The sequence below is a fragment of the Amblyomma mixtum genome, chromosome 3, assembly GCF_055824585.1.
Source record: "Amblyomma mixtum isolate Tamu chromosome 3, ASM5582458v1, whole genome shotgun sequence".
In the NCBI taxonomy this organism is placed as follows: Eukaryota; Metazoa; Arthropoda; class Arachnida; order Ixodida; family Ixodidae; genus Amblyomma; species Amblyomma mixtum.
The window spans coordinates 249,985,980-250,011,125 of NC_143014.1; the positions used below are offsets into that span (position 1 = coordinate 249,985,980).

The 25,146-nt window shown below is 47.6% G+C and overlaps 1 protein-coding gene across 1 annotated transcript; it reads left to right on the forward strand.

The window, feature by feature from the left end:
• The first annotated feature begins 1,100 nt into the window (after window positions 1–1,100).
• LOC149354305 (uncharacterized) lies at window positions 1,101–2,249 on the forward strand. Its single transcript, XM_089575956.1, has one exon. The coding sequence runs from the start codon at window positions 1,101–1,103 to the stop codon at window positions 2,247–2,249; it is 1,149 nt and encodes a 382-aa protein (XP_089432082.1).
• The last annotated feature ends 22,897 nt before the right edge of the window (window positions 2,250–25,146 follow it).

The window sequence follows — 25,146 nt, forward strand, 5'->3', positions numbered from 1 at the left end:
AAAATTATTGTTAGTTGGACAAAATGTAAGGCCATGCTTCAGAACCCGTTTGTCGCTATCACTTAGGGATTTGGAAATATCGACAATGTTGCTGTCAGTGTCCTGCGGCGGAAAAGGGGTATCTTTTGTCTGTATCGAAATTGGCGGGCGGTTGTTAAACTGTCCAGAGGTATTCGTATCTGGCGGAAATTTATCTCTAATTTGTTTACGCTGTTGTTTATCGTGCAGCTTGCGTTCCTTTCTGGCTACAAAATCTGCTAGTGACTGGCTTTCGTCCGAATTTAGTTCTATCTTACTAAGTTGTTCATCGAGAGAATTTAACTGCTCTTGACAATGTTCTTTTAAAATAGCTATGAATGAAAGGGATGCGTCATTTGAAACCTTTTCCCATCGAGCGAGGAGTTCGGGCCTGAGCGCACCGAGGGAGCACCTAACATTAACTCGAAGTCCTTTGGGTATTGTTCTGTGCTGCGAGTAGGATTTGTAAGTGTGTAGGTGGAATCGGTAGTTAGTTTGTTTAGTGGTCCCCGCAGGGAGGCGTCTGCAGCATGCAGACGTTGTTGAGTGGCGACACCACGGGGTTAACCCGAGCATCCGCAGGGACATCCCCGCAGGGGGATGATGGTGAACAATGCGTCACCACGGACCCGAGCATCCGCGCTTAGCCGTGCGTGGCATCGCCGTGTCCGGGGAAAAGGGGATCCTGGTGGTTGAGCTGATGCCGAGCGTTCGGACCTTTAAGGCCCCTCGGCGGAGGCAACACACCACTTTGGCCCCAGCTTCCTGTAGACGGCACCTCCGGCCTGACCCGACCGGGGGAAATCGGCAGTCGCCTTTTCCTATCCTCCCCTCTATCTTTCACTGTCCTATCTCTTTCTTACAACTCTCCTGTCTCCTCCTCTTTTCTTCGTTTTTTTCTTCTTTTTCATGGCGGCGAGGGTTAACCGTGTGTGACCAACTACCCTGAGTTGAGTCATATTAGGTTATAGTTAAGGTGTACAGCTGGCGTGGGCAGGACTTGCCGGCAAGTTCATGTCGCGTCCCCTTGTTGGGCTCCATGGTGGGTGGCTGGCACCGTGGCTGAACAATACACGTATCTTATGGCTCCCCCCTCCCAACAAAATGATCGCCCTCCAAAGAGAGTGCGGACCGATGTGACAACCCAGTTCCTCCAGAAATCCAAAGAAATTTTCCCAAAATTTCATGTTGTGCACTGTGAAGAGACAGAAATAACTGCCAGAACAATATCCCCATTCTTGGTTGAAAAAAGCCTGACCGATGCCTTGGGCATGGGATACAAGCTGAAGAAAATGCCTAGTGGTGACCTTCTGCTAGAGCTTAAAGACAGTACCCAACATTCAAAACTATCCACCATAACGTCAATTGGGGAAACCCCAGTGTCAATAACTGCGCATAGATCCCTAAACACAGTCCGAGGTGTAATCTCTGAAGCCGACTTCCTCAAACTAACTGAACAAAAAATGCTGGAAGGTCTCAAGGACCAAAATGTCATCAATGTCTACCGCATAAAAATCAGGAAAGACAACAAGGAAATACCAACCAAGCACCTAGTCCTCACTTTCAACTCAAGCACACTCCCAAAATCAATAGAGGTTGGCTATCTAAAAATAAACGTCCGCCACTACATCCCAAACCCGCGACGGTGTTACAACTGCCAGCGATACGGTCATGGCTCACAGAGCTGCCGCGGCCGCAAAACATGCGCGAAATGCGCCTCACATGAACACATCTCAGAGAACTGCGAAGTAGCACCGTACTGCGCCAACTGTGAAGGAAATCACGCCGCTTACTCAAGGTCTTGCCCAACATGGAAAACCGAAAAAGAAGTAATCACTCTCAAAACAAAGGAAAACATTTCATTCAGAGAAGCACGTCAACGGCTTTCACATACCATAGGCACATTCTCCTTCAATGCAAAATCAACATTCGCCGATGTGGTGCAACGGGGCGGGGCACCACACCGGCCTTTGTCACCTGCCCAGGCCACGCGCAGTGAGCCTGCGGCAGGGCCATCTGCGCCCCTGGCAGACGCGGCGAAAGCTGTCCTGCCATTTCTTGAAAATGGCTTGCCCGCCCGCGAGTCGGCAGCCCCAAAGACTTCCCCCAGTCGGGGGAGGTCTGCATCTCGCACAGCCGCGGCTTCTTCGCGGCACTCCAGCGCCTCCCGTGAGGCAATGGACACATCCCCCAGAACATCCACAATGCAGGGGCGGCACAGCTCACTTTAGCGTGCCAAAAAACCAAAAAATCATATCACAGGCCCCAGTAAACCGGGAGCCTAGGTCTTTGTCCTTATTTCCCCCAAAGTAGAAAAAATGTCATTCCTAATTCATTGGAACTGCCGAGGTCTATTGAATAATTACAGCGATGTAAAGGACCTCTTGAACTCATTCTCTCCTGTAGCTCTCTGCTTACAAGAAACAAACTTAGGACCTCACCATAAGAATATCTTGAAAAAATATAAAGTCTTCCGCTGTGATAGAGAGCACTCAAGTCGGCTCTCGGGAGGTGTCGCTATTATTGTACAGAGTGGTGTTGCGACTCACGAAACCAAACTTAAAACTAGATTTGAAGCTGTTGCAGTCACTATTGTACATTTCAAAACAATAACAATACGTTCTATATACCTCAAACCACACCTAACAGTCACAATACACGATCTCGAAGCACTTTTTAAACAGTTACCAGACACATACCTTGTTGTTGGAGATTTTAATGCCCATTCTGGTTTTTGGGGAAGTGAAGAAACAGATACTAGAGGTCATATTCTAGAAGATTTTATTCTGTACAACAATATCTGCCTTCTCAATACAGGAAAACCCACATACTGCTCTCCAAGATCTGGAAAAATGAGCTGCATAGACCTTTCTTTTAGTTCACCGTCTGTTTTTATCGATTTTAAATGGGATGTCCTGAATAACCCCTTCGGAAGTGATCACCTTCCCGTGGTAATTAACTTATCATCACCACCATCAATCATCCCAACTAAACCACATCGTTCGAAGCTACACGCAGCTAACTGGGAGCTATTTCAAGAAAGGGCCTCTCTTGACCAACTATTTACAGATAATCTCGGTATTGATGAACTTAACAAAGCGTTTACATCTTCTATAATTGCAGCGGCACGTCTTGCTATCCCTCAGTCCTCAGGAGTGGTTCGACCGCGCCACAAAGAGTGGTATAACAAAGAGTGTAGAGATGCCAAAAAAGCAGAATAAAGCCTGGGGAGTGTTTCGCAGATACACAACGCACGAGAACCTTATTAATTTTAAAAAAGCAAGAGCAAATGCACGGCGTATCCGTCGAAATGCTGAGAAAGCGTCCTGGAAAAACTACATAACGTCCATAAACAGTTCAATTACATCGAAGAAAATGTGGGAGCAAGTACATAAATTATATGGCAATTTTTCTCCTTTCACGGTTCCTTTCATTACAGCCCCAGATAAACAAACAAGTTTACAGGAGCGAGCAAACATCCTAGGCAAATATTTCTCAACAGTTTCTAGTTCTGCACACTACACCGAATCATTTTTAAAATATAAAAACACAGCTGAAAAAACAGACTTCCAACAAGCGGTTGCGCAAATGAACCATTCAATAGCTTAATTACAATCAAAGAAATAAACAGAGTTTTATCTGCTGGCAAGCAGACTGCTCCCGGCCCTGATGAAATACATTACCAAATGCTGGCACATCTTTCCCAACCTTCTGTTGAAGCCCTTCTGAAATTTTTTAACAAAATTTGGACGCTAGGAAAAATTCCAGAAGCTTGGAAGAAAGCCATAATAGTACCGCTCCTGAAAGCGGGAAAACTGCCTACATCCCCCTCTAGTTATAGACCAATAGCTCTTACCAGTTGCCTTGCCAAGTCTTTTGAAAGTATCCTGAATATCCGGTTAACCTTTGTGCTTGACTCTCGTGAACTCCTCGACATTCATCAGTGCGGTTATAGAAAGGCATGCTCAACAACAGACCATTTAGTTCGCCTAGAAAATACTGTCCGAGAAGCTTTCATACATAAACAGCACTGTCTTGCGGTCTTCTTCGATCTCGAAAAGGCATATGATACAACTTGGAGGTTCGGGATACTCTGCGACCTTGCAGAACTAGGCATCCGCGGAAGAATGCTGAACTGCCTAAGTGATTTTCTATCCAACCGTTCCTTTCATGTACGCCTAGGTGCAACACTGTCAAAGAACTTTGTTCAGGAGAATGGGGTACCACAGGGGTGTGTTTTGAGTACAACTCTCTTTGTCGTAAAAATGAATTCGTTAGCAAAGACAATCCCAAAATCAATAATGTACTCAGTTTATGTTGACGATCTTCAAATAGCCTGCACGTCAACAAACATATCAACATGCGAGAGACAAGTACAATTGGCAACAAATAAACTAGCGGCGTGGGCAGACAGAAACGGATTCCAGTTCTCTCCTCAGAAAACAGTGGCCTTAATGTTCTCTCTCAAACGAGGCCTACAAGCCGACCCACTCATACACCTGAACAATACACACCTACCCGTAAAATATGAACACAAATTCCTAGGCGTAACCTTTGACAAAAAACTAACTTTCTTGCCTCATATAAATGCACTGAAAAAGAAAGCCTCTCGATCCCTTAACACACTCAAAGTATTGTCACGAAAACATTGGGGTGCCGACAGGACATGCCTTTTAAAAATTTACCGCTTACGCTCTATCGTTGATTATGGTTGTATAGTGTATGGGTCAGCGAGACCATCATACCTTAAACGACTAGATCCAGTACACAACTTAGGTTTGCGTCTTTCCACCGGTGCATACAGGACGTCACCCATAAACAGTCTTTATGCAGAAACCAACGAACCGTCACTTACAGACCGAAGAACCATGCTCACATGCTCGTACATTTTAAAAATCCGTTCGATGCCCAAACACCTATGTTACCCCATAGTCACAAAATGCCCATCAAGAACACTGTATAACAACAAGCCGCTAGCTATAAGACCACTCCTCCTGCGTTTTGAAGAGATGTGCCAAAACATCGGCGTTCTAGACACATTACCTGCCATTGCACAAAGACGAAATCCACTGCCTCCATGGTACAATTTTCCTGCAATCTGTGACCTCACTCTTACACACTTCCATAAAAAACAAACTCCACAACAACATATAATACGAGAATTCCTTGCACTGGAAGAAAAATACAATAGTTTTACGGATTTCTACACGGATGGATCAAAAACAGATGTTTACGTAGGAAGCGCAGTGGTACGAGAGAATTCGGAGAAAACAATAAGACTTCCACAGTGCACATCCATCTTCACTGCAGAAAGTTACGCAATCTGTATGGCCATAGAAAAAATAGTTAACGAGAACCTCCCAAACAGTATTATTTATACAGACTCCTTAAGTGTAATTACAGCTCTCCACTCTGGAAACGCTATCACTCCTATACTTGGTGGCATCATACACGACATAGTAACAGCCACAGCTCGAGGACAAAACATAAAACTCTGCTGGGTACCTAGTCATGTTGGAATAACAGGCAACGAGAGAGCAGACTTGTGTGCTGCTAAGGCTCGTGGAAAGGAAATTAAAAAAGTATACCCTGTAATGACTGCATGAAATCAATAGAAAGAAAACTAAGGAAAAAGTGGCAGTTGGCTTGGAACAATGAAGTAAAAAATAAACTGCACTTGGTAAAACCAGTTTTAGGTGAATTTAAGTCGTGTGTCCACCAGGAAGTTTTAAAGAAGTCATCTTATGCCGTCTCCGAATAGGCCACACGCACCTTACACACAACTTTCTCCTTACAAAAAAAGACGAATCTGTTTGCGAAGAAAGCGGAGACGAACTTACGGTTAACCATATTTTAATCTCTTGTGTTAAACTTGAAAAAATAAGAAAAAAGTACTTTAGTCAATTTTATAGAGAATGCATTCCTTTTCATCCAGCACTGCTCTTAGACGATAATGCCATTGTTAACATTCCTTCTATATTCAGCTTTTTAAAGGAAGCAGGCGTACTGGAAAACTATAATTATTTAACCACTGGCTCACTCTACTGCATGATACACCTCAGCCACTTTCTCATTCATGTGAAGAAGGCTGAGGTTTTTATTTTATCGGTTGGGATCCTCGACATCCTTGGCAAGCCAAGGATGGCCGCTGAGGCTACGTGACCTTTTTTAAAGCTTTTACCATTAGCCATTGCTAGATCTCGTCTTCTCCGTTATTACTAGGTAGTTAAACTTTTTAGGCCCTTTACACCACTGATCACGTTCCTCATTTTTATTAAATCCCGCAGAAAACATTTTCCATACCTTGTGCTTGGCGCATGATGGCCTTAGCTGCCTATGTGCCATAAAACCCAACACAACACAGTTTGTTTAGTGGCTAGTTTTCTGGCGACCAGGAAAATTCGTCTTTTGGGTTCAGGGCGATTGGTGCTGCCAGATGTAAGTCATCTGTGCTTGTGCCGAGTGGACCTCTTGACGGGTCTTGTGTGTTTAGGGGACTTCTGTTTGGGGGTGGTATCGGTGTCGAGGTCCGCGTCGGTGCCAATCTGGGTGCTAGTGTGCGTCACTGATCGCGTAGGTGTCTGTGTGAAGCGGCGGCTTTGTTGTTTAGTGGCTACTTTCAGTGTGATTCCTACGTGCTGTTCCGCTGGAATGGGATCCACGGTTACCCTCTGTGTGCCAGCGTCGCGAGTCTTTGGAGTGAACTGTGTGATTGGACGATAACAGGTGGGCAGCTAAGGTATTTCGATACTTATACAGAAAGAGCGTTGACCCACAGTGGCGGGAAAGAACTAGAAAACTAACTAGTAAGTAGATCGGTCATCTGGACGGAGAAAGAAAGAGCATTAAACGACAGGTTAAAAATGCGGAAGTTAAAAAGTGGATTAATTCAATGGAAGAGAAGCTTAGTGTAGTACTATATCGATACTGGAAAAGGCAGATCATGAAAGAAGTTTGCTATGATAACTCAAGAGGCAGTGCCCTACTCTTTGAAGCTAGGTCAGGGTGTCTTAGAACGCGCAGCTACAAAACAAATTCAACCAAGATGATGACTCATGTGCAGTGTGTGGTAGATCTGAAGAAACAAATGAACACCACATACTCAAATGTGATGGTATCCATCTGAATGTCGATGCAGGAACAGTCACTCTTGCTGAGGCCCTAGGGTTAAAAGATAACAATGGTCATGTAAATAAATATGCAGTGGAAGTTAGCAAAAAGCGATTGGAGGATTGGTGGGCAAAAACCAGAGATGTGATATAAGGTTAGAAGTGTACCAAACCGTAGTCAAAGAAGGTGGCGAATCTTAATGAGAATTAACAACACAGTTGAACAAAAATAATGTAAGAAAAGCTGAGCATTGTGGCAATTGCCACCACCCCGCTTCAAAGGGGGCTCTCCTATCCATCCATCCATTCATCCATCCGTCCATCCACAGGGAATTAGTTAGGCCGAAGAGTTTGAAAATCGACAAATGATCGGAAAAACCGGGGCTAGATATCAATTATACCCCTACGCGTGGGCGAGAATGTGCGAAATAAAAGCGAGCAGCTACCATTTGAGCGAGCTATCGCGTCGAAGAATCCAGCGATGGCATGCATTTATTCCGAAGCGGGCAAGCAGGGCGCCGCCATCTTGTCAACGCAACCCGTAGTGTGCCCGTAGTGCAGCACGCAACGACACGATACATGCGTACGTACGCAAGCGGCCCAGCGGTACGGAACGTTCCGCGCATGCGCACTCGCGACCCGCAACGCTTCTCACCGTCTCCTCTTCACGAGGGACCTCGGCCCCAGCTCTCACTGCCCTCATCTTCAACTTCTGTAAGAGGCTCTCGGCAACCCCTGCCACGGGCGAACCAGGGAATCCGGCTGGAGCCAGCCTAGCCAATTGGTTTTCAAAACTCGGTCGCATCCTCTGAACGCTTGACTTCCTTAGCGCGGACTGAAGGCACAGTGAAGCAAAACCTCTTTTCACTGATTTGGAGTCGGAAGAGTCTTAAGGCAGAAGCCCTTTTTTTGCTCGCAGAGCGTAAGACCAACACACATGATCCGTACAGAACTCAATTTTGATATCAAAAACTGCAAAACATTGTCCACCTGCAATAGACACGTAAAATACAACCCTTTTCCAAGTTGTCTCACGTCTTAACCGGACGTCTTAAAGAAGTTTCCAAAAAGACGTCTTGCCGTCGACGTGTATGAGACGTTCCAATCTACCGGAAGACATGTGAAGCCATTTCGAACCGTTTCAGGACGTTTTTAGGACGTTCTGTTTTTCGTAGGTTTGGTCTTTAACATGGCGGGTGATGTCCGGTTGTCGGAGGAAGCCGGGTCGCGGAGACAGGACAAAGAGTTCGGACTTCGAGGGGCAGCAGGACAGCTTGGCATGTTCGGTTGATTCCACAACTACGTTAGTGCCGCGTTGCAGGATATCCTTAATGGCAGCATCACTACCGCCGCTGACCCATAGGGTGATGTCATCGGCGTAAATACTGTGGTGGCGGTTGCGAACAGCGGACAGTGGGGGGGGATGTAGGATGGTCACGTTTTAAAGGAGCGGGGAGGGAACGGCTCCCAGTGGGGTGATGCGGCTACCTAGAGTGATAATAGACAATTTTAGTTGGGCGTACGCAGTAAGCTTGCGCACGCATCGCTTACTCTGTTGTGCAGGGTGTAAATAGTGCAAGCACTACACTTTTAGCTGTCTGTGCCGTAGCGTTGCTCAAGGGCACGCGTGAGCGGTAGCGCCATCTAGTGACAAGACGCCAAAGCACATCAACGTTGTGTTGATGAAATTTTGATCCGTAATTGCTGATAACTAGGGTGGGTGCACTGGGAGCGTTTTTCCTTCCAAGAAGAACTACTATGCAAATAAAACAAAATGTAACAAGTGAATAAAAGCTAGACAACTGCATCGCCAGGTGTCCTTCTTGCGAGGTAAACAAAGGAGACAACGAAGTCTGCGGCACATCAGGAGAAGAAGAAGAAGATCTAGCAAGACATCGTGAATAAGAAGAAGAAGACATCGTGCGTCTTAACTCAAACATGCATCTACCAACACAGCATGAATCGGACGACGAGTCTTCTGACTCTCAGGCTGGTCAGGACTATCCTGAGAACCACGACGAATGCCACGTGGACGAAGACTTCGTCCACTACGAAGAGTTCGAGCAGTGGTTACCAGACCGGCACGATATCGACGAACGGCTGGAATGGTTGCTCCACACGTGCAATGAACAGGAAGTCCCCGCTTCTGAAGAAGCGCCACCACAGCCGCTCCTGGACTGCTGCAACTGCGTATATCACGCCCGAGGCTACTGGTGTAGCCCTGAGGACAACGCTTTACCTGACGCCGCCCACGAACGGGAGCCTTGCCGGTGCACCCTGGACTGCCTGCGGTCTTTCGACAGCACCGCGACATGGGATGGTGATTATAACGTTGAGAACTGCGGTTGATGTGAATGATGGCGCCTGATGGGGATTTGGCTTTGGAAATAAATTTTTCGTTTTTGCAAAAAATGGCTGTGGCTCAACTTGGTTAACCCGGGAAATCGCGAAAGCAATACCCATGGCTACGCCCTCGCTCACATGATAGTCGTGCTGTTGTGGTGCTTGTGTGAAACTTGTTGTATACCTTGGTGCTGCTGTGGTGATCACTTGGCTATTCTATGTACAACTAGTAGTGAAACGATAATCGCTGCGCTGTGAGGATATACTTGGTTGCTGGTGATGTTAATGTAGACTGTAGAACTGCTGTTCCTTCACTGGCTACAACGGCATGCTTGGCACTGATGGTAAGTGTCCTGGTAAATCCAAGGTACACGCTAGTCACGCAAGAAGACGCATTTTTACAGTGCCACGGAGTCCAAAGAACGGCACCACCTGTTCGGCGCGGTGCGTTGCCATTCGAACGCAACGCTTTTTGAGGAAAGGAAATGGTCTGTAATTCTCTGTCATGTCGGTGGACTCCTGAGCCGCACCGTACAGGAAGGGAGGAAGTGCGAGTGAAAGAAGAAAGAGGGGCCGTAATGAAGAAAATGAAAATTGTACTTGAGGAAAGGAAATTACTCATTAACTGACTAACATATCTCAGTAGACACTAGTCGAAAATTGTATTTGAGGAAAGGAAGTTGCGCAGTAACTGTGTCACATATTTCGGTGGACACCGGTCAAATTTCCCGCGCTGTGACGTCACGACAACTAGGGTCAATCTGAAACGCGGACAAATACACCTTGCTCGTCGGTGAATTGGTTTTTGAGGAAAGGAAATGTATCTGTCTCTCATATCTCGGTGGACACCTAAACCTCGCCGTAACGGGAAGGGAGGAAGATAGGAGTGAACGAAGACACCGTATTCACTAGACGCACCTTTGTTCATTCCAAACCATCGAGCTGGCATGGCGGAGTGGTAGCGTGCTCGACTCGCACTCCGGAGACCGGGGTTCGATTCGCAAGCTCGGCAAATTTCTTACTGGGTTTTATTTATGTATCTGGTGTGACTAGAAAGGTTTGAAAAATTGGTTAAGTAGGGAATTAATTAAACTAAGTCAAACTTACTTGGAGCATCACTAAACGATCCCTTTAATTGGTTGCATGGTTAGCAGCCAAAGTACAATTGGCCTCGTTTGAAATTCGCGCACTGTGACGTCACGACCGTTTCGACCAATTGAAAAGCGTGACATTTCTGTCGACAGCTCCTGCTTACAACGATGAGGAATTAAAGGCTTCCGCCTTAAAAGCGCGCTTCGATCGCGGAGGCCACGCCGTGGTTGCACCGCCGCGGCTTGCGACGGCGCGAGTCGTTCGCCCTTCTCTTCGGCGTGACGTCACAAAGCACCTGTTGCGCTCCTGGCAGAGAGCGCAGGCGTTAGGCGCCGGTGGTGGTGGCGCCGCCGCGCCACGCCAAAGGCTGAAAGTGCAAGTAGTAAAGCTTTCGCTTTAAAAAAACTTGCCTACAAGAAAGTAATCTAGGTTATAATCTGTCGTACAGATTAGGCGGAAATGTAGTTGAGCCGCGGCTCTCTGGCTTAATGTATGCGGACTATATAGGACTGTCAGCAGATAGCCAGGAAGATTTACAAATTTTGGTTTATTGTTGTGGAGACGAAGGAGACGCCCTAGGTTTTAGTTTTAGCGCAACTAACTCAGGTGTGTTGATTTTGAACGATACAATTGACCAGGTGCTGAGAATACAATGCCACGAAATACCCTAAGTAGCCGAATACAAATACCTCGGGATATGGCTATATGAAGGGCAGATATACAAAGGAAAGCATGAACAGTCTCCTAGGGCAAAAGGAAGAAGAGACGAAGGGATAATGCAACATAGGGCATTATGGGGGTACAACAAATACGATGTACTGAGAGGTATTTGGAAAGGAATAAACTTTCCGCAATGCTGTTCTCTGCTTAAGGGCAGAAGTTCAGCAGAGATTAGACATAAATCAGAGAGCTGTTGGAACATTAGCACTAGGTGTACGCGGCAAAACCACAAACAAGGCAGTACAAGGAGATATGCGCTGGGCATCGTTCGAAGCAAGGAAGCTAAGAGTAAAATACGATATGAAGAACGCCTGAGGAAATTGGACAATAACAGGTAGGCAGCTAAGGTATTTAAATATTTATACAGAAAGAGCATTGAAACAGAGTTGCGGAAAAGAACTAGAAAACTATCCAGTAAGTATGTCGGTCATGAGGACGGAGAAAGAAAGAGCATTAAACGACAGGTTAAAAACGCGGTAGCTAAAAATTGGATTAATTCAGTGTAAAAGAAGCATAGTGTAGAACTATATCGATATTGGAAATGCAGATCAGGAAAGAAGTTTGTTATGATAAGTCAAAAGGCAGTGCCCTACTCTTTGAAGCTAGGTCAAGGGGTGTTAGAACGCGCAGCTACAAAAAAAAAATAAACGAAGATGATGAGCCATGTGCAGTGTGTGGTAGATTAGGGAAACAAACGAACACCTCATACTCAAATGTGATGACATCCATCTGGATGTCGATGCAGGCACAGCCACTCTTGTTCAGGCTCTAGGGTTCAAAGAAAACAATGGTCATGCAAATAAATCTGCAGTGGAAGTTAGGAAACAGCCATTGGATAATTGGTGGGCGAAAAGTAGAGATGTGCCATAAACTTAGAAGAGTACCAAACCGTAGTGAAAGAAGGTACCGATCTTAATTAGAATTAACATCACAGTTGAAGAAAAATAATCCAAGAAAAGCTGAGCATGGTGGCAATTGCCACCACCCCGCTTCAAAGGGGGCTCTCCCATCCATCCATCCATCCATCCATCCATCCATCCATCCATCCATCCATCCATCCATCCATCCATCCATCCATCCATCCATCCATCCATCCATCCATCCATCCATCCATCCATCCATCCATCCATCCATCCATCCATCCATCCATCCATCCATCCATCCATCCATCCATCCATCCATCCATCCATCCATCCATCCATCCATCCATCCATCCATCCATCCATCCATCCATCCATCCATCCATCCATCCATCCATCCATCCATCCATCCATCCATCCATCCATCCATCCATCCATCCATCCATCCATCCATCCATCCATCCATCCATCCATCCATCCATCCATCCATCCATCCATCCATCCATCCATCCATCCATCCATCCATCCATCCATCCATCCATCCATCCATCCATCCATCCATCCATCCATCCATCCATCCATCCATCCATCCATCCATCCATCCATCCATCCATCCATCCATCCATCCATCCATCCATCCATCCATCCATCCATCCATCCATCCATCCATCCATCCATCCATCCATCCATCCATCCATCCATCCATCCATCCATCCATCCATCCATCCATCCATCCATCCATCCATCCATCCATCCATCCATCCATCCATCCATCCATCCATCCATCCATCCATCCATCCATCCATCCATCCATCCATCCATCCATCCATCCATCCATCCATCCATCCATCCATCCATCCATCCATCCATCCATCCATCCATCCATCCATCCATCCATCCATCCATCCATCCATCCATCCATCCATCCATCCATCCATCCATCCATCCATCCATCCATCCATCCATCCATCCATCCATCCATCCATCCATCCATCCATCCATCCATCCATCCATCCATCCATCCATCCATCCATCCATCCATCCATCCATCCATCCATCCATCCATCCATCCATCCATCCATCCATCCATCCATCCATCCATCCATCCATCCATCCATCCATCCATCCATCCATCCATCCATCCATCCATCCATCCATCCATCCATCCATCCATCCATCCATCCATCCATCCATCCATCCATCCATCCATCCATCCATCCATCCATCCATCCATCCATCCATCCATCCATCCATCCATCCATCCATCCATCCATCCATCCATCCATCCATCCATCCATCCATCCATCCATCCATCCATCCATCCATCCATCCATCCATCCATCCATCCATCCATCCATCCATCCATCCATCCATCCATCCATCCATCCATCCATCCATCCATCCATCCATCCATCCATCCATCCATCCATCCATCCATCCATCCATCCATCCATCCATCCATCCATCCATCCATCCATCCATCCATCCATCCATCCATCCATCCATCCATCCATCCATCCATCCATCCATCCATCCATCCATCCATCCATCCATCCATCCATCCATCCATCCATCCATCCATCCATCCATCCATCCATCCATCCATCCATCCATCCATCCATCCATCCATCCATCCATCCATCCATCCATCCATCCATCCATCCATCCATCCATCCATCCATCCATCCATCCATCCATCCATCCATCCATCCATCCATCCATCCATCCATCCATCCATCCATCCATCCATCCATCCATCCATCCATCCATCCATCCATCCATCCATCCATCCATCCATCCATCCATCCATCCATCCATCCATCCATCCATCCATCCATCCATCCATCCATCCATCCATCCATCCATCCATCCATCCATCCATCCATCCATCCATCCATCCATCCATCCATCCATCCATCCATCCATCCATCCATCCATCCATCCATCCATCCATCCATCCATCCATCCATCCATCCATCCATCCATCCATCCATCCATCCATCCATCCATCCATCCATCCATCCATCCATCCATCCATCCATCCATCCATCCATCCATCCATCCATCCATCCATCCATCCATCCATCCATCCATCCATCCATCCATCCATCCATCCATCCATCCATCCATCCATCCATCCATCCATCCATCCATCCATCCATCCATCCATCCATCCATCCATCCATCCATCCATCCATCCATCCATCCATCCATCCATCCATCCATCCATCCATCCATCCATCCATCCATCCATCCATCCATCCATCCATCCATCCATCCATCCATCCATCCATCCATCCATCCATCCATCCATCCATCCATCCATCCATCCATCCATCCATCCATCCATCCATCCATCCATCCATCCATCCATCCATCCATCCATCCATCCATCCATCCATCCATCCATCCATCCATCCATCCATCCATCCATCCATCCATCCATCCATCCATCCATCCATCCATCCATCCATCCATCCATCCATCCATCCATCCATCCATCCATCCATCCATCCATCCATCCATCCATCCATCCATCCATCTCCATCCATCCATCCATCCATCCATCCATCCATCCATCCATCCATCCATCCATCCATCCATCCATCCATCCATCCATCCATCCATCCATCCATCCATCCATCCATCCATCCATCCATCCATCCATCCATCCATCCATCCATCCATCCATCCATCCATCCATCCATCCATCCATCCATCCATCCATCCATCCATCCATCCATCCATCCATCCATCCATCCATCCATCCATCCATCCATCCATCCATCCATCCATCCATCCATCCATCCATCCATCCATCCATCCATCCATCCATCCATCCATCCATCCATCCATCCATCCATCCATCCATCCATCCATCCATCCATCCATCCATCCATCCATCCATCCATCCATCCATCCATCCATCCATCCATCCATCCATCCATCCATCCATCCATCCATCCATCCATCCATCCATCCATCCATCCATCCATCCATCCATCCATCCATCCATCCATCCATCCATCCATCCATCCATCCATCCATCCATCCATCCATCCATCCATCCATCCATCCATCCATCCATCCATCCATCCATCCATCCATCCATCCATCCATCCATCCATCCATCCATCCATCCATCCATCCATCCATCCATCCATCCATCCATCCATCCATCCATCCATCCATCCATCCATCCATCCATCCATCCATCCATCCATCCATCCATCCATCCATCCATCCATCCATCCATCCATCCATCCATCCATCCATCCATCCATCCATCCATCCATCCATCCATCCATCCATCCATCCATCCATCCATCCATCCATCCATCCATCCATCCATCCATCCATCCATCCATCCATCCATCCATCCATCCATCCATCCATCCATCCATCCATCCATCCATCCATCCATCCATCCATCCATCCATCCATCCATCCATCCATCCATCCATCCATCCATCCATCCATCCATCCATCCATCCATCCATCCATCCATCCATCCATCCATCCATCCATCCATCCATCCATCCATCCATCCATCCATCCATCCATCCATCCATCCATCCATCCATCCATCCATCCATCCATCCATCCATCCATCCATCCATCCATCCATCCATCCATCCATCCATCCATCCATCCATCCATCCATCCATCCATCCATCCATCCATCCATCCATCCATCCATCCATCCATCCATCCATCCATCCATCCATCCATCCATCCATCCATCCATCCATCCATCCATCCATCCATCCATCCATCCATCCATCCATCCATCCATCCATCCATCCATCCATCCATCCATCCATCCATCCATCCATCCATCCATCCATCCATCCATCCATCCATCCATCCATCCATCCATCCATCCATCCATCCATCCATCCATCCATCCATCCATCCATCCATCCATCCATCCATCCATCCATCCATCCATCCATCCATCCATCCATCCATCCATCCATCCATCCATCCATCCATCCATCCATCCATCCATCCATCCATCCATCCATCCATCCATCCATCCATCCATCCATCCATCCATCCATCCATCCATCCATCCATCCATCCATCCATCCATCCATCCATCCATCCATCCATCCATCCATCCATCCATCCATCCATCCATCCATCCATCCATCCATCCATCCATCCATCCATCCATCCATCCATCCATCCATCCATCCATCCATCCATCCATCCATCCATCCATCCATCCATCCATCCATCCATCCATCCATCCATCCATCCATCCATCCATCCATCCATCCATCCATCCATCCATCCATCCATCCATCCATCCATCCATCCATCCATCCATCCATCCATCCATCCATCCATCCATCCATCCATCCATCCATCCATCCATCCATCCATCCATCCATCCATCCATCCATCCATCCATCCATCCATCCATCCATCCATCCATCCATCCATCCATCCATCCATCCATCCATCCATCCATCCATCCATCCATCCATCCATCCATCCATCCATCCATCCATCCATCCATCCATCCATCCATCCATCCATCCATCCATCCATCCATCCATCCATCCATCCATCCATCCATCCATCCATCCATCCATCCATCCATCCATCCATCCATCCATCCATCCATCCATCCATCCATCCATCCATCCATCCATCCATCCATCCATCCATCCATCCATCCATCCATCCATCCATCCATCCATCCATCCATCCATCCATCCATCCATCCATCCATCCATCCATCCATCCATCCATCCATCCATCCATCCATCCATCCATCCATCCATCCATCCATCCATCCATCCATCCATCCATCCATCCATCCATCCATCCATCCATCCATCCATCCATCCATCCATCCATCCATCCATCCATCCATCCATCCATCCATCCATCCATCCATCCATCCATCCATCCATCCATCCATCCATCCATCCATCCATCCATCCATCCATCCATCCATCCATCCATCCATCCATCCATCCATCCATCCATCCATCCATCCATCCATCCATCCATCCATCCATCCATCCATCCATCCATCCATCCATCCATCCATCCATCCATCCATCCATCCATCCATCCATCCATCCATCCATCCATCCATCCATCCATCCATCCATCCATCCATCCATCCATCCATCCATCCATCCATCCATCCATCCATCCATCCATCCATCCATCCATCCATCCATCCATCCATCCATCCATCCATCCATCCATCCATCCATCCATCCATCCATCCATCCATCCATCCATCCATCCATCCATCCATCCATCCATCCATCCATCCATCCATCCATCCATCCATCCATCCATCCATCCATCCATCCATCCATCCATCCATCCATCCATCCATCCATCCATCCATCCATCCATCCATCCATCCATCCATCCATCCATCCATCCATCCATCCATCCATCCATCCATCCATCCATCCATCCATCCATCCATCCATCCATCCATCCATCCATCCATCCATCCATCCATCCATCCATCCATCCATCCATCCATCCATCCATCCATCCATCCATCCATCCATCCATCCATCCATCCATCCATCCATCCATCCATCCATCCATCCATCCATCCATCCATCCATCCATCCATCCATCCATCCATCCATCCATCCATCCATCCATCCATCCATCCATCCATCCATCCATCCATCCATCCATCCATCCATCCATCCATCCATCCATCCATCCATCCATCCATCCATCCATCCATCCATCCATCCATCCATCCATCCATCCATCCATCCATCCATCCATCCATCCATCCATCCATCCATCCATCCATCCATCCATCCATCCATCCATCCATCCATCCATCCATCCATCCATCCATCCATCCATCCATCCATCCATCCATCCATCCATCCATCCATCCATCCATCCATCCATCCATCCATCCATCCATCCATCCATCCATCCATCCATCCATCCATCCATCCATCCATCCATCCATCCATCCATCCATCCATCCATCCATCCATCCATCCATCCATCCATCCATCCATCCATGCATATAGTTGGGTTTAAGAGCTTGAAAATCGACAAATGATAGGAAAAACCGGGGCTAGTTATCAATTATACCTCTACGCGCGGGCGAAAGTATGCGAAATAAAAGCGAACAGCTACCATTTGAGCGAGCTGTCGCGTCGAAGAATCCAGCGATGCAATGCATTTATTACGAAGCGGGCGAGCAGGGCGCCGCCATCTTGCCATCGCAACCCGTAGCGTGCCCGTAGAGCAAGCACGCAACGAAACGTTACGTGTGTACGTACGGAAGCGGCGCAGCGGTACGGAACGTTCTGCCCATGCGCACTCGCGACCCGCAACGCTTCTTACCGTCTAGTACTCACCTGTGCCATTCATGATGCACCGGTAGACTAAAAAATCTTTAACGAGGTAACTGCAACCGAGGCAGACAACACGTAAGTTTTCAGAGTTGTCCGGTTACAGCAATGCCTTGCTTAATTCATTGCTGACCTCTAATAACCTCGCTCATATTACCGTCTTCAGAATAAGTGGACTACAAAAAATCCGATGAAAGATCATGGATACACAGCAGTTGTGTGTTTACAACGATGTGCGCCAAAACCGTGCATTTACACTTGTTCTGAACGTCCTCAAAGTGCTAAAAGGTACTCTGAAAAGGGTTCTGAAATCGTCTTTTTACCACGGGAACTCGATGTACACTCTCCCAGCATTCTTAGATACTTCGAATTTCTGTCCTCTGCGGATGATTTTCCTATTAAGTCGAATTAGATGTACCGGCAACCGCTTTTTTTTTTCATTTCAACTCATCTCCAAAAAAAGGAGCAGTCATCCAACGCCTCGGTCTCACCTCTTCACGCGGGACCTCTGCCCCAGCTCTCACTGCCCTCATCTTCAACTTCTGTAAGAGGCTCTCGGCAACCCCTGCCACGAGCGAACCAGGGAATCCGGCTGATGCCAGCCTAGCCAATTGATTTTCAAAACTCGGTCGCATCCTCTGAACGCATGACTGCCTTAGCACGGACTGAAGGCACAGTGAAGCAATACCTCTTTTCACTAATTTGGGGACGGAAGAGTCTTATGGCAGAAGCCCTTTTCTTGCTCGCAGAGCGTAAGACCAACACACATGATCCGTACAGAACTCAATTTTGATATCAAAAACTGCAAAACATTGTCCACCGGCAATAGACACGTAAAATACAACCCTTTCCAAGTTGCCTCACGTCTTAAACGGACGTCTTAAAGAAGTTTCCAAAAAGACGTCTTGCCGTCGACGTGTATGAGACGTTCCAATCTACCGCAAGACATGTGAAGCCATTTCGAACTGTTTCACGACGTTTTTAGGACGTTCTGTTTTTCGTAGGTTTGGTCTTTAACTGGCGGGTGATGTCCGGTTGTCGGAGGAAGCCGGGTCGCGGAGACAGGACAAAGAGTTCGGACTTCTAGGGGGAGCAGGAGAGCTTGGCATGTTCGGTTGATTCCACAACTGCGTTAGTGCCGCGTGTCAGGATATCCTTAATGGCAGCATCACTACCGCCGCTGACCCATAGGGTGATGTCATCGGCGTAAATACTGTGGTGGCGGTTGCGAACAGAGGACAGGGGGGGGGGGGGTGTAGGAGGGTCACGTTTTAAAGGAGCGGGGAGGGAACGGCTCCCAGTGGGGTGATGCGGCTACCTAGAGTGATAATAGACAATTTTAGTTGGGCGTACGCAGTAAGCTTGCGCACGCATCGCTTACTCTGTTGTGCAGGGTGTAAATAGTGCAAGCACTACACTTTTAGCTGTCTGTGCCGTAGCGTTGCTCAGGGGCACGCGTGAGCGGTAGCGCCATCTAGTGACAAGACGCCAAAGCACATCAGCGTTGTGTTGAGGAAATTTTCATCCGTAATTGCTGATAACTAGGGTGGGTGCACTGGGCGCCTTTTTCCTTCCAAGAAGAACTACTATGCAAATAAAACAAAATGTAACAAGTGAATAAAAGCTAGACAACTGCATTGTCAGGTGTCCTTCTTGCGAGGTAAACAAAGGAGACAACGAAGTCTGCGGCACATCAGGAGAAGAAGAAGAAGATGATCTAGCAAGACATCGTGAATAAGAAGAAGAAGACATCGTGCGTCTTAACTCAAACATGCATCTACCAACACAGCATGAATCGGACGACGAGTCTTCTGACTCTGAGGCTGGTCAGGACTATCATGAGAACCACGACGAATGCCACGTGGACGAAGACTTCGTCCACTACGAAGAGTTCGAGGAGTGGGTGCCAGACCGCCACGATATCGACGAACGGCTGGAATGGTTGCTTCACACGTGCAATGAACAGGAAGTCCCCGCTTCTGAAGAAGCGCCACCACTGCCGCTCCTGCACTGCTGCAACTGCGTGTATCACGCCCGAGGCTACTGGTGTAGCCCTGAGGACAACGCGTTACCTGACGCCGCCCACGAACGGGAGCCTTGCCGGTGCACCCTGGACTGCCTGCGGTCTTTCGACAGCACCGCGACATGGGATGGTGATTATAACGTTGAGAACTGCGGTTGGTGTGAATGATGGCGCCTGATCGGGATTTGGCTTTGGAAATAAATTTTTCATTTTTGCAAAAAATGGCTGTGGCTCAACGTGGTTAAGCCGGGAAATCGCGAAAGCAATACCCATGGCTACGCCCTCGCTCACCTGATAGTCGTACTGTTGTGGTGCTTGTGTGAAACTTGTTGTATACCTTGGTGCTGCTGTGGTGATCACTTGGCTATTCTATGTACAACTAGTAGTGAAACGATAACGCTGCGCTGTGAGGATATACTTGGTTGCTGGTGATGTTAATGCAGACTGTAGAACTGCTGTTCCTGCACTGGCTACAACGGCATGCTTGGCACTCATGGTAAGTGTCCTGGTAAATCCAAGGTACACGCTAGTCACGCAAGAAGACGCATTTTTACAGTGCCACGGAGTCCAAAGAACGGCACCACCTGTTCGGCGCGGTGCGTTGCCCTTCGAAAGCAACGCTTTTTGAGGAAAGGAAATGGTCTGTAATACTCTGTCATGTCGGTGGACTCCTGAGCCGCACCGTACAGGAAGGGAGGAAGTGCGAGTGAAAGAAGAAAGAGGGGCCGTAATGAAGAAAATGAAAATTGTATTTGAGGAAAGGATATTACTCATTAACTGTCTCACATATCTCAGTAGACACTAGTCGAAAATTGTATTTGAGGAAAGGAAGTTGCGCAGTAACTGTGTCACATATTTCGGTGGACACCGGTCAAATTTCCCGCGCTGTGACGTCACGACAACTTGGGTCAATCTGAAACGCGGATAAATACACCTTGCTCGTCGGTGAATTGGTTTTTGAGGAAAGAAAATGTATCTGTCTCTCATATCTCGGTGGACACCTAAACCTCGCCGTAACGGGAAGGGAGGAAGATGGGAGTGAACGAAGACACCGTATTCACTAGACGCACCTATGTTCATTCCAAACCATCGAGCTGACATGGCGGAGTGGTAGCGTGCTCGACAAGCACTCCGGAGACCGGGGTTCGATTCGCAAGCTCGGCAAATTTCTTACTGGGTTTTATTTATGTATCTGGTGTGACTAGAAAGGTTTGAAAAATTGGTTAAGTAGGGAATTAATTAAACTAAGTCAAACTTACTTGGAGCATCACTAAACGACCCCTTTAATTGGTTGCATGGTTAGTAGCCAAAGTACAATTGGCCCCGTTTGAAATTCGCGCACTGTGACGTCACGACCGTTTCGACCAATTGAAAAGCGTGACATTTCTGTCGACAGCTCCTGCTTACAACGATGAGGCATTAAAGGCTTCCGCCTTAAAAGCGCGCTTCGATCGCGGAGGCCACGCCGTGGTTGCACCGCCGCGGCTTGCGACGGCGCGAGTCGGTCGCCCTTCTCTTCGGCGTGACGTCACAAAGCACCTGTTGCGCTCCTGGCAGAGAGCGCAGGCGTTAGGCGCCGGTGGTGGTGGCACCGCCGCGCCACGCCAATGGCTGAAAGTGCAAGTAGTAAAGCTTTCGCTTTAAAAAAACTTGCCTACAAGAAAGTAATCTAGGTTATAATCTGTCGTACAGATTAGGCGGAAATGTAGTTGAGCCGCGGCTCTCTGGCTTGATGTATGCGGACGATATAGGACTGTTAGCAGATAGCCAGGAAGATTTACAAATTTTGGTTTATTGTTGTGGAGACGAAGGAGACGCCCTAGGTTTTAGTTTTAGCGCAACTAACTCAGGTGTGTTGATTTTGAACGATACAATTGACCAGGTGCTGAGAATACAAGGCCACGAAATACGCGAAGTGGCCGAATGCAAATACCTCGGGATATGGCTATATGAAGGGCAGATATACAAAGGAAAGCATGAACAGTCTCCTAGGGCAAAAGGAAGAAGAGACGAAGGGATAATGCAACACAGGACATTATGGGGGTACAACAAATACGATGTACTGAGAGGTATTTGGAAAGGAATAAACTTTCCGCAATGCTGTTCTCTGCTTAAGGGCAAAAGTTCAGCAGAGATTAGACGTAAATCAGAGAGCTGTTGGAACATTAGCGCTAGGTGTACACGGCAAAACCACAAACGAGGCAGTACAAGGAGATATGCGCTGGGCATCGTTCGAAGCAAGGAAGCTAAGAGTAAAATACGATATGAAGAACGCCTGAGGAAATTGGACGATAACAGGTGGGCAGCTAAGGTATTTAAATATTTATACAGACAGAGCATTGAATCACAGTTGCGGAAAAGAACTAGAAAACTATCCAGTAAGTATGTCGGTCATGAGGACGGAGAAAGAAAGAGCATTAAACGACAGGTTAAAAACGCGGAAGCTAAAAATTGGATTAATTCAATGTAAAAGAAGCATAGTGTAGAACTATATCGATATTGGAAAAGGCAGATCAGGAGAGAAGTTTGTTATAATAACTCAAGAGGCAGTGCCCTACTCTTTGAAGCTAGGTCAAGGGGTCTTAGAACGCGCAGCTACAAAAGAAAAATAAACGAAGATGATGACCCATGTGCAGTGTGTGGTAGATTAGGGAAACAAACGAACACCTCATACTCAAATGTGATTATATCCATCTGGATGTCGATGCAGGCACAGTCACTCTTGCTGAGGCCCTAGGGTTCAAACAAAACAATGGTCATGCAAATAAACCTGCAGTGGAAGTTAGGAAACAGCCATTGGATAATTGGTGGGCGAAAAGTAGAGATGTGCCATAAAGTTAGAAGAGTACCAAACAGTAGTGAAAGAAGGTACCGATCTTAATGAGAATTAACAACACAGTTGAAGAAAAATAATCCAAGAAAAGCTGAGCATGGTGGCATTGCCACCACCCCGCTTCAAAGGGGGCTCTCCAATCCATCCATCCATCCATCCATCCATCCATCCATCCATCCATCCATCCATCCATCCATCCATCCATCCATCCATCCATCCATCCATCCATCCATCCATCCATCCATCCATCCATCCATCCATCCATCCATCCATCCATCCATCCATCCATCCATCCATCCATCCATCCATCCATCCATCCATCCATCCATCCATCCATCCATCCATCCATCCATCCATCCATCCATCCATCCATCCATCCATCCATCCATCCATCCATCCATCCATCCATCCATCCATCCATCCATCCATCCATCCATCCATCCATCCATCCATCCATCCATCCATCCATCCATCCATCCATCCATCCATCCATCCATCCATCCATCCATCCATCCATCCATCCATCCATCCATCCATCCATCCATCCATCCATCCATCCATCCATCCATCCATCCATCCATCCATCCATCCATCCATCCATCCATCCATCCATCCATCCATCCATCCATCCATCCATCCATCCATCCATCCATCCATCCATCCATCCATCCATCCATCCATCCATCCATCCATCCATCCATCCATCCATCCATCCATCCATCCATCCATCCATCCATCCATCCATCCATCCATCCATCCATCCATCCATCCATCCATCCATCCATCCATCCATCCATCCATCCATCCATCCATCCATCCATCCATCCATCCATCCATCCATCCATCCATCCATCCATCCATCCATCCATCCATCCATCCATCCATCCATCCATCCATCCATCCATCCATCCATCCATCCATCCATCCATCCATCCATCCATCCATCCATCCATCCATCCATCCATCCATCCATCCATCCATCCATCCATCCATCCATCCATCCATCCATCCATCCATCCATCCATCCATCCATCCATCCATCCATCCATCCATCCATCCATCCATCCATCCATCCATCCATCCATCCATCCATCCATCCATCCATCCATCCATCCATCCATCCATCCATCCATCCATCCATCCATCCATCCATCCATCCATCCATCCATCCATCCATCCATCCATCCATCCATCCATCCATCCATCCATCCATCCATCCATCCATCCATCCATCCATCCATCCATCCATCCATCCATCCATCCATCCATCCATCCATCCATCCATCCATCCATCCATCCATCCATCCATCCATCCATCCATCCATCCATCCATCCATCCATCCATCCATCCATCCATCCATCCATCCATCCATCCATCCATCCATCCATCCATCCATCCATCCATCCATCCATCCATCCATCCATCCATCCATCCATCCATCCATCCATCCATCCATCCATCCATCCATCCATCCATCCATCCATCCATCCATCCATCCATCCATCCATCCATCCATCCATCCATCCATCCATCCATCCATCCATCCATCCATCCATCCATCCATCCATCCATCCATCCATCCATCCATCCATCCATCCATCCATCCATCCATCCATCCATCCATCCATCCATCCATCCATCCATCCATCCATCCATCCATCCATCCATCCATCCATCCATCCATCCATCCATCCATCCATCCATCCATCCATCCATCCATCCATCCATCCATCCATCCATCCATCCATCCATCCATCCATCCATCCATCCATCCAT

Coding starts and splice junctions, on each gene's coding strand:
- LOC149354305 (XM_089575956.1), top strand. CDS start 1,101: ATGGCTCCCCCCTCCCAACAAAATGATCGCCCTCCAAAGAGAGTGCGG.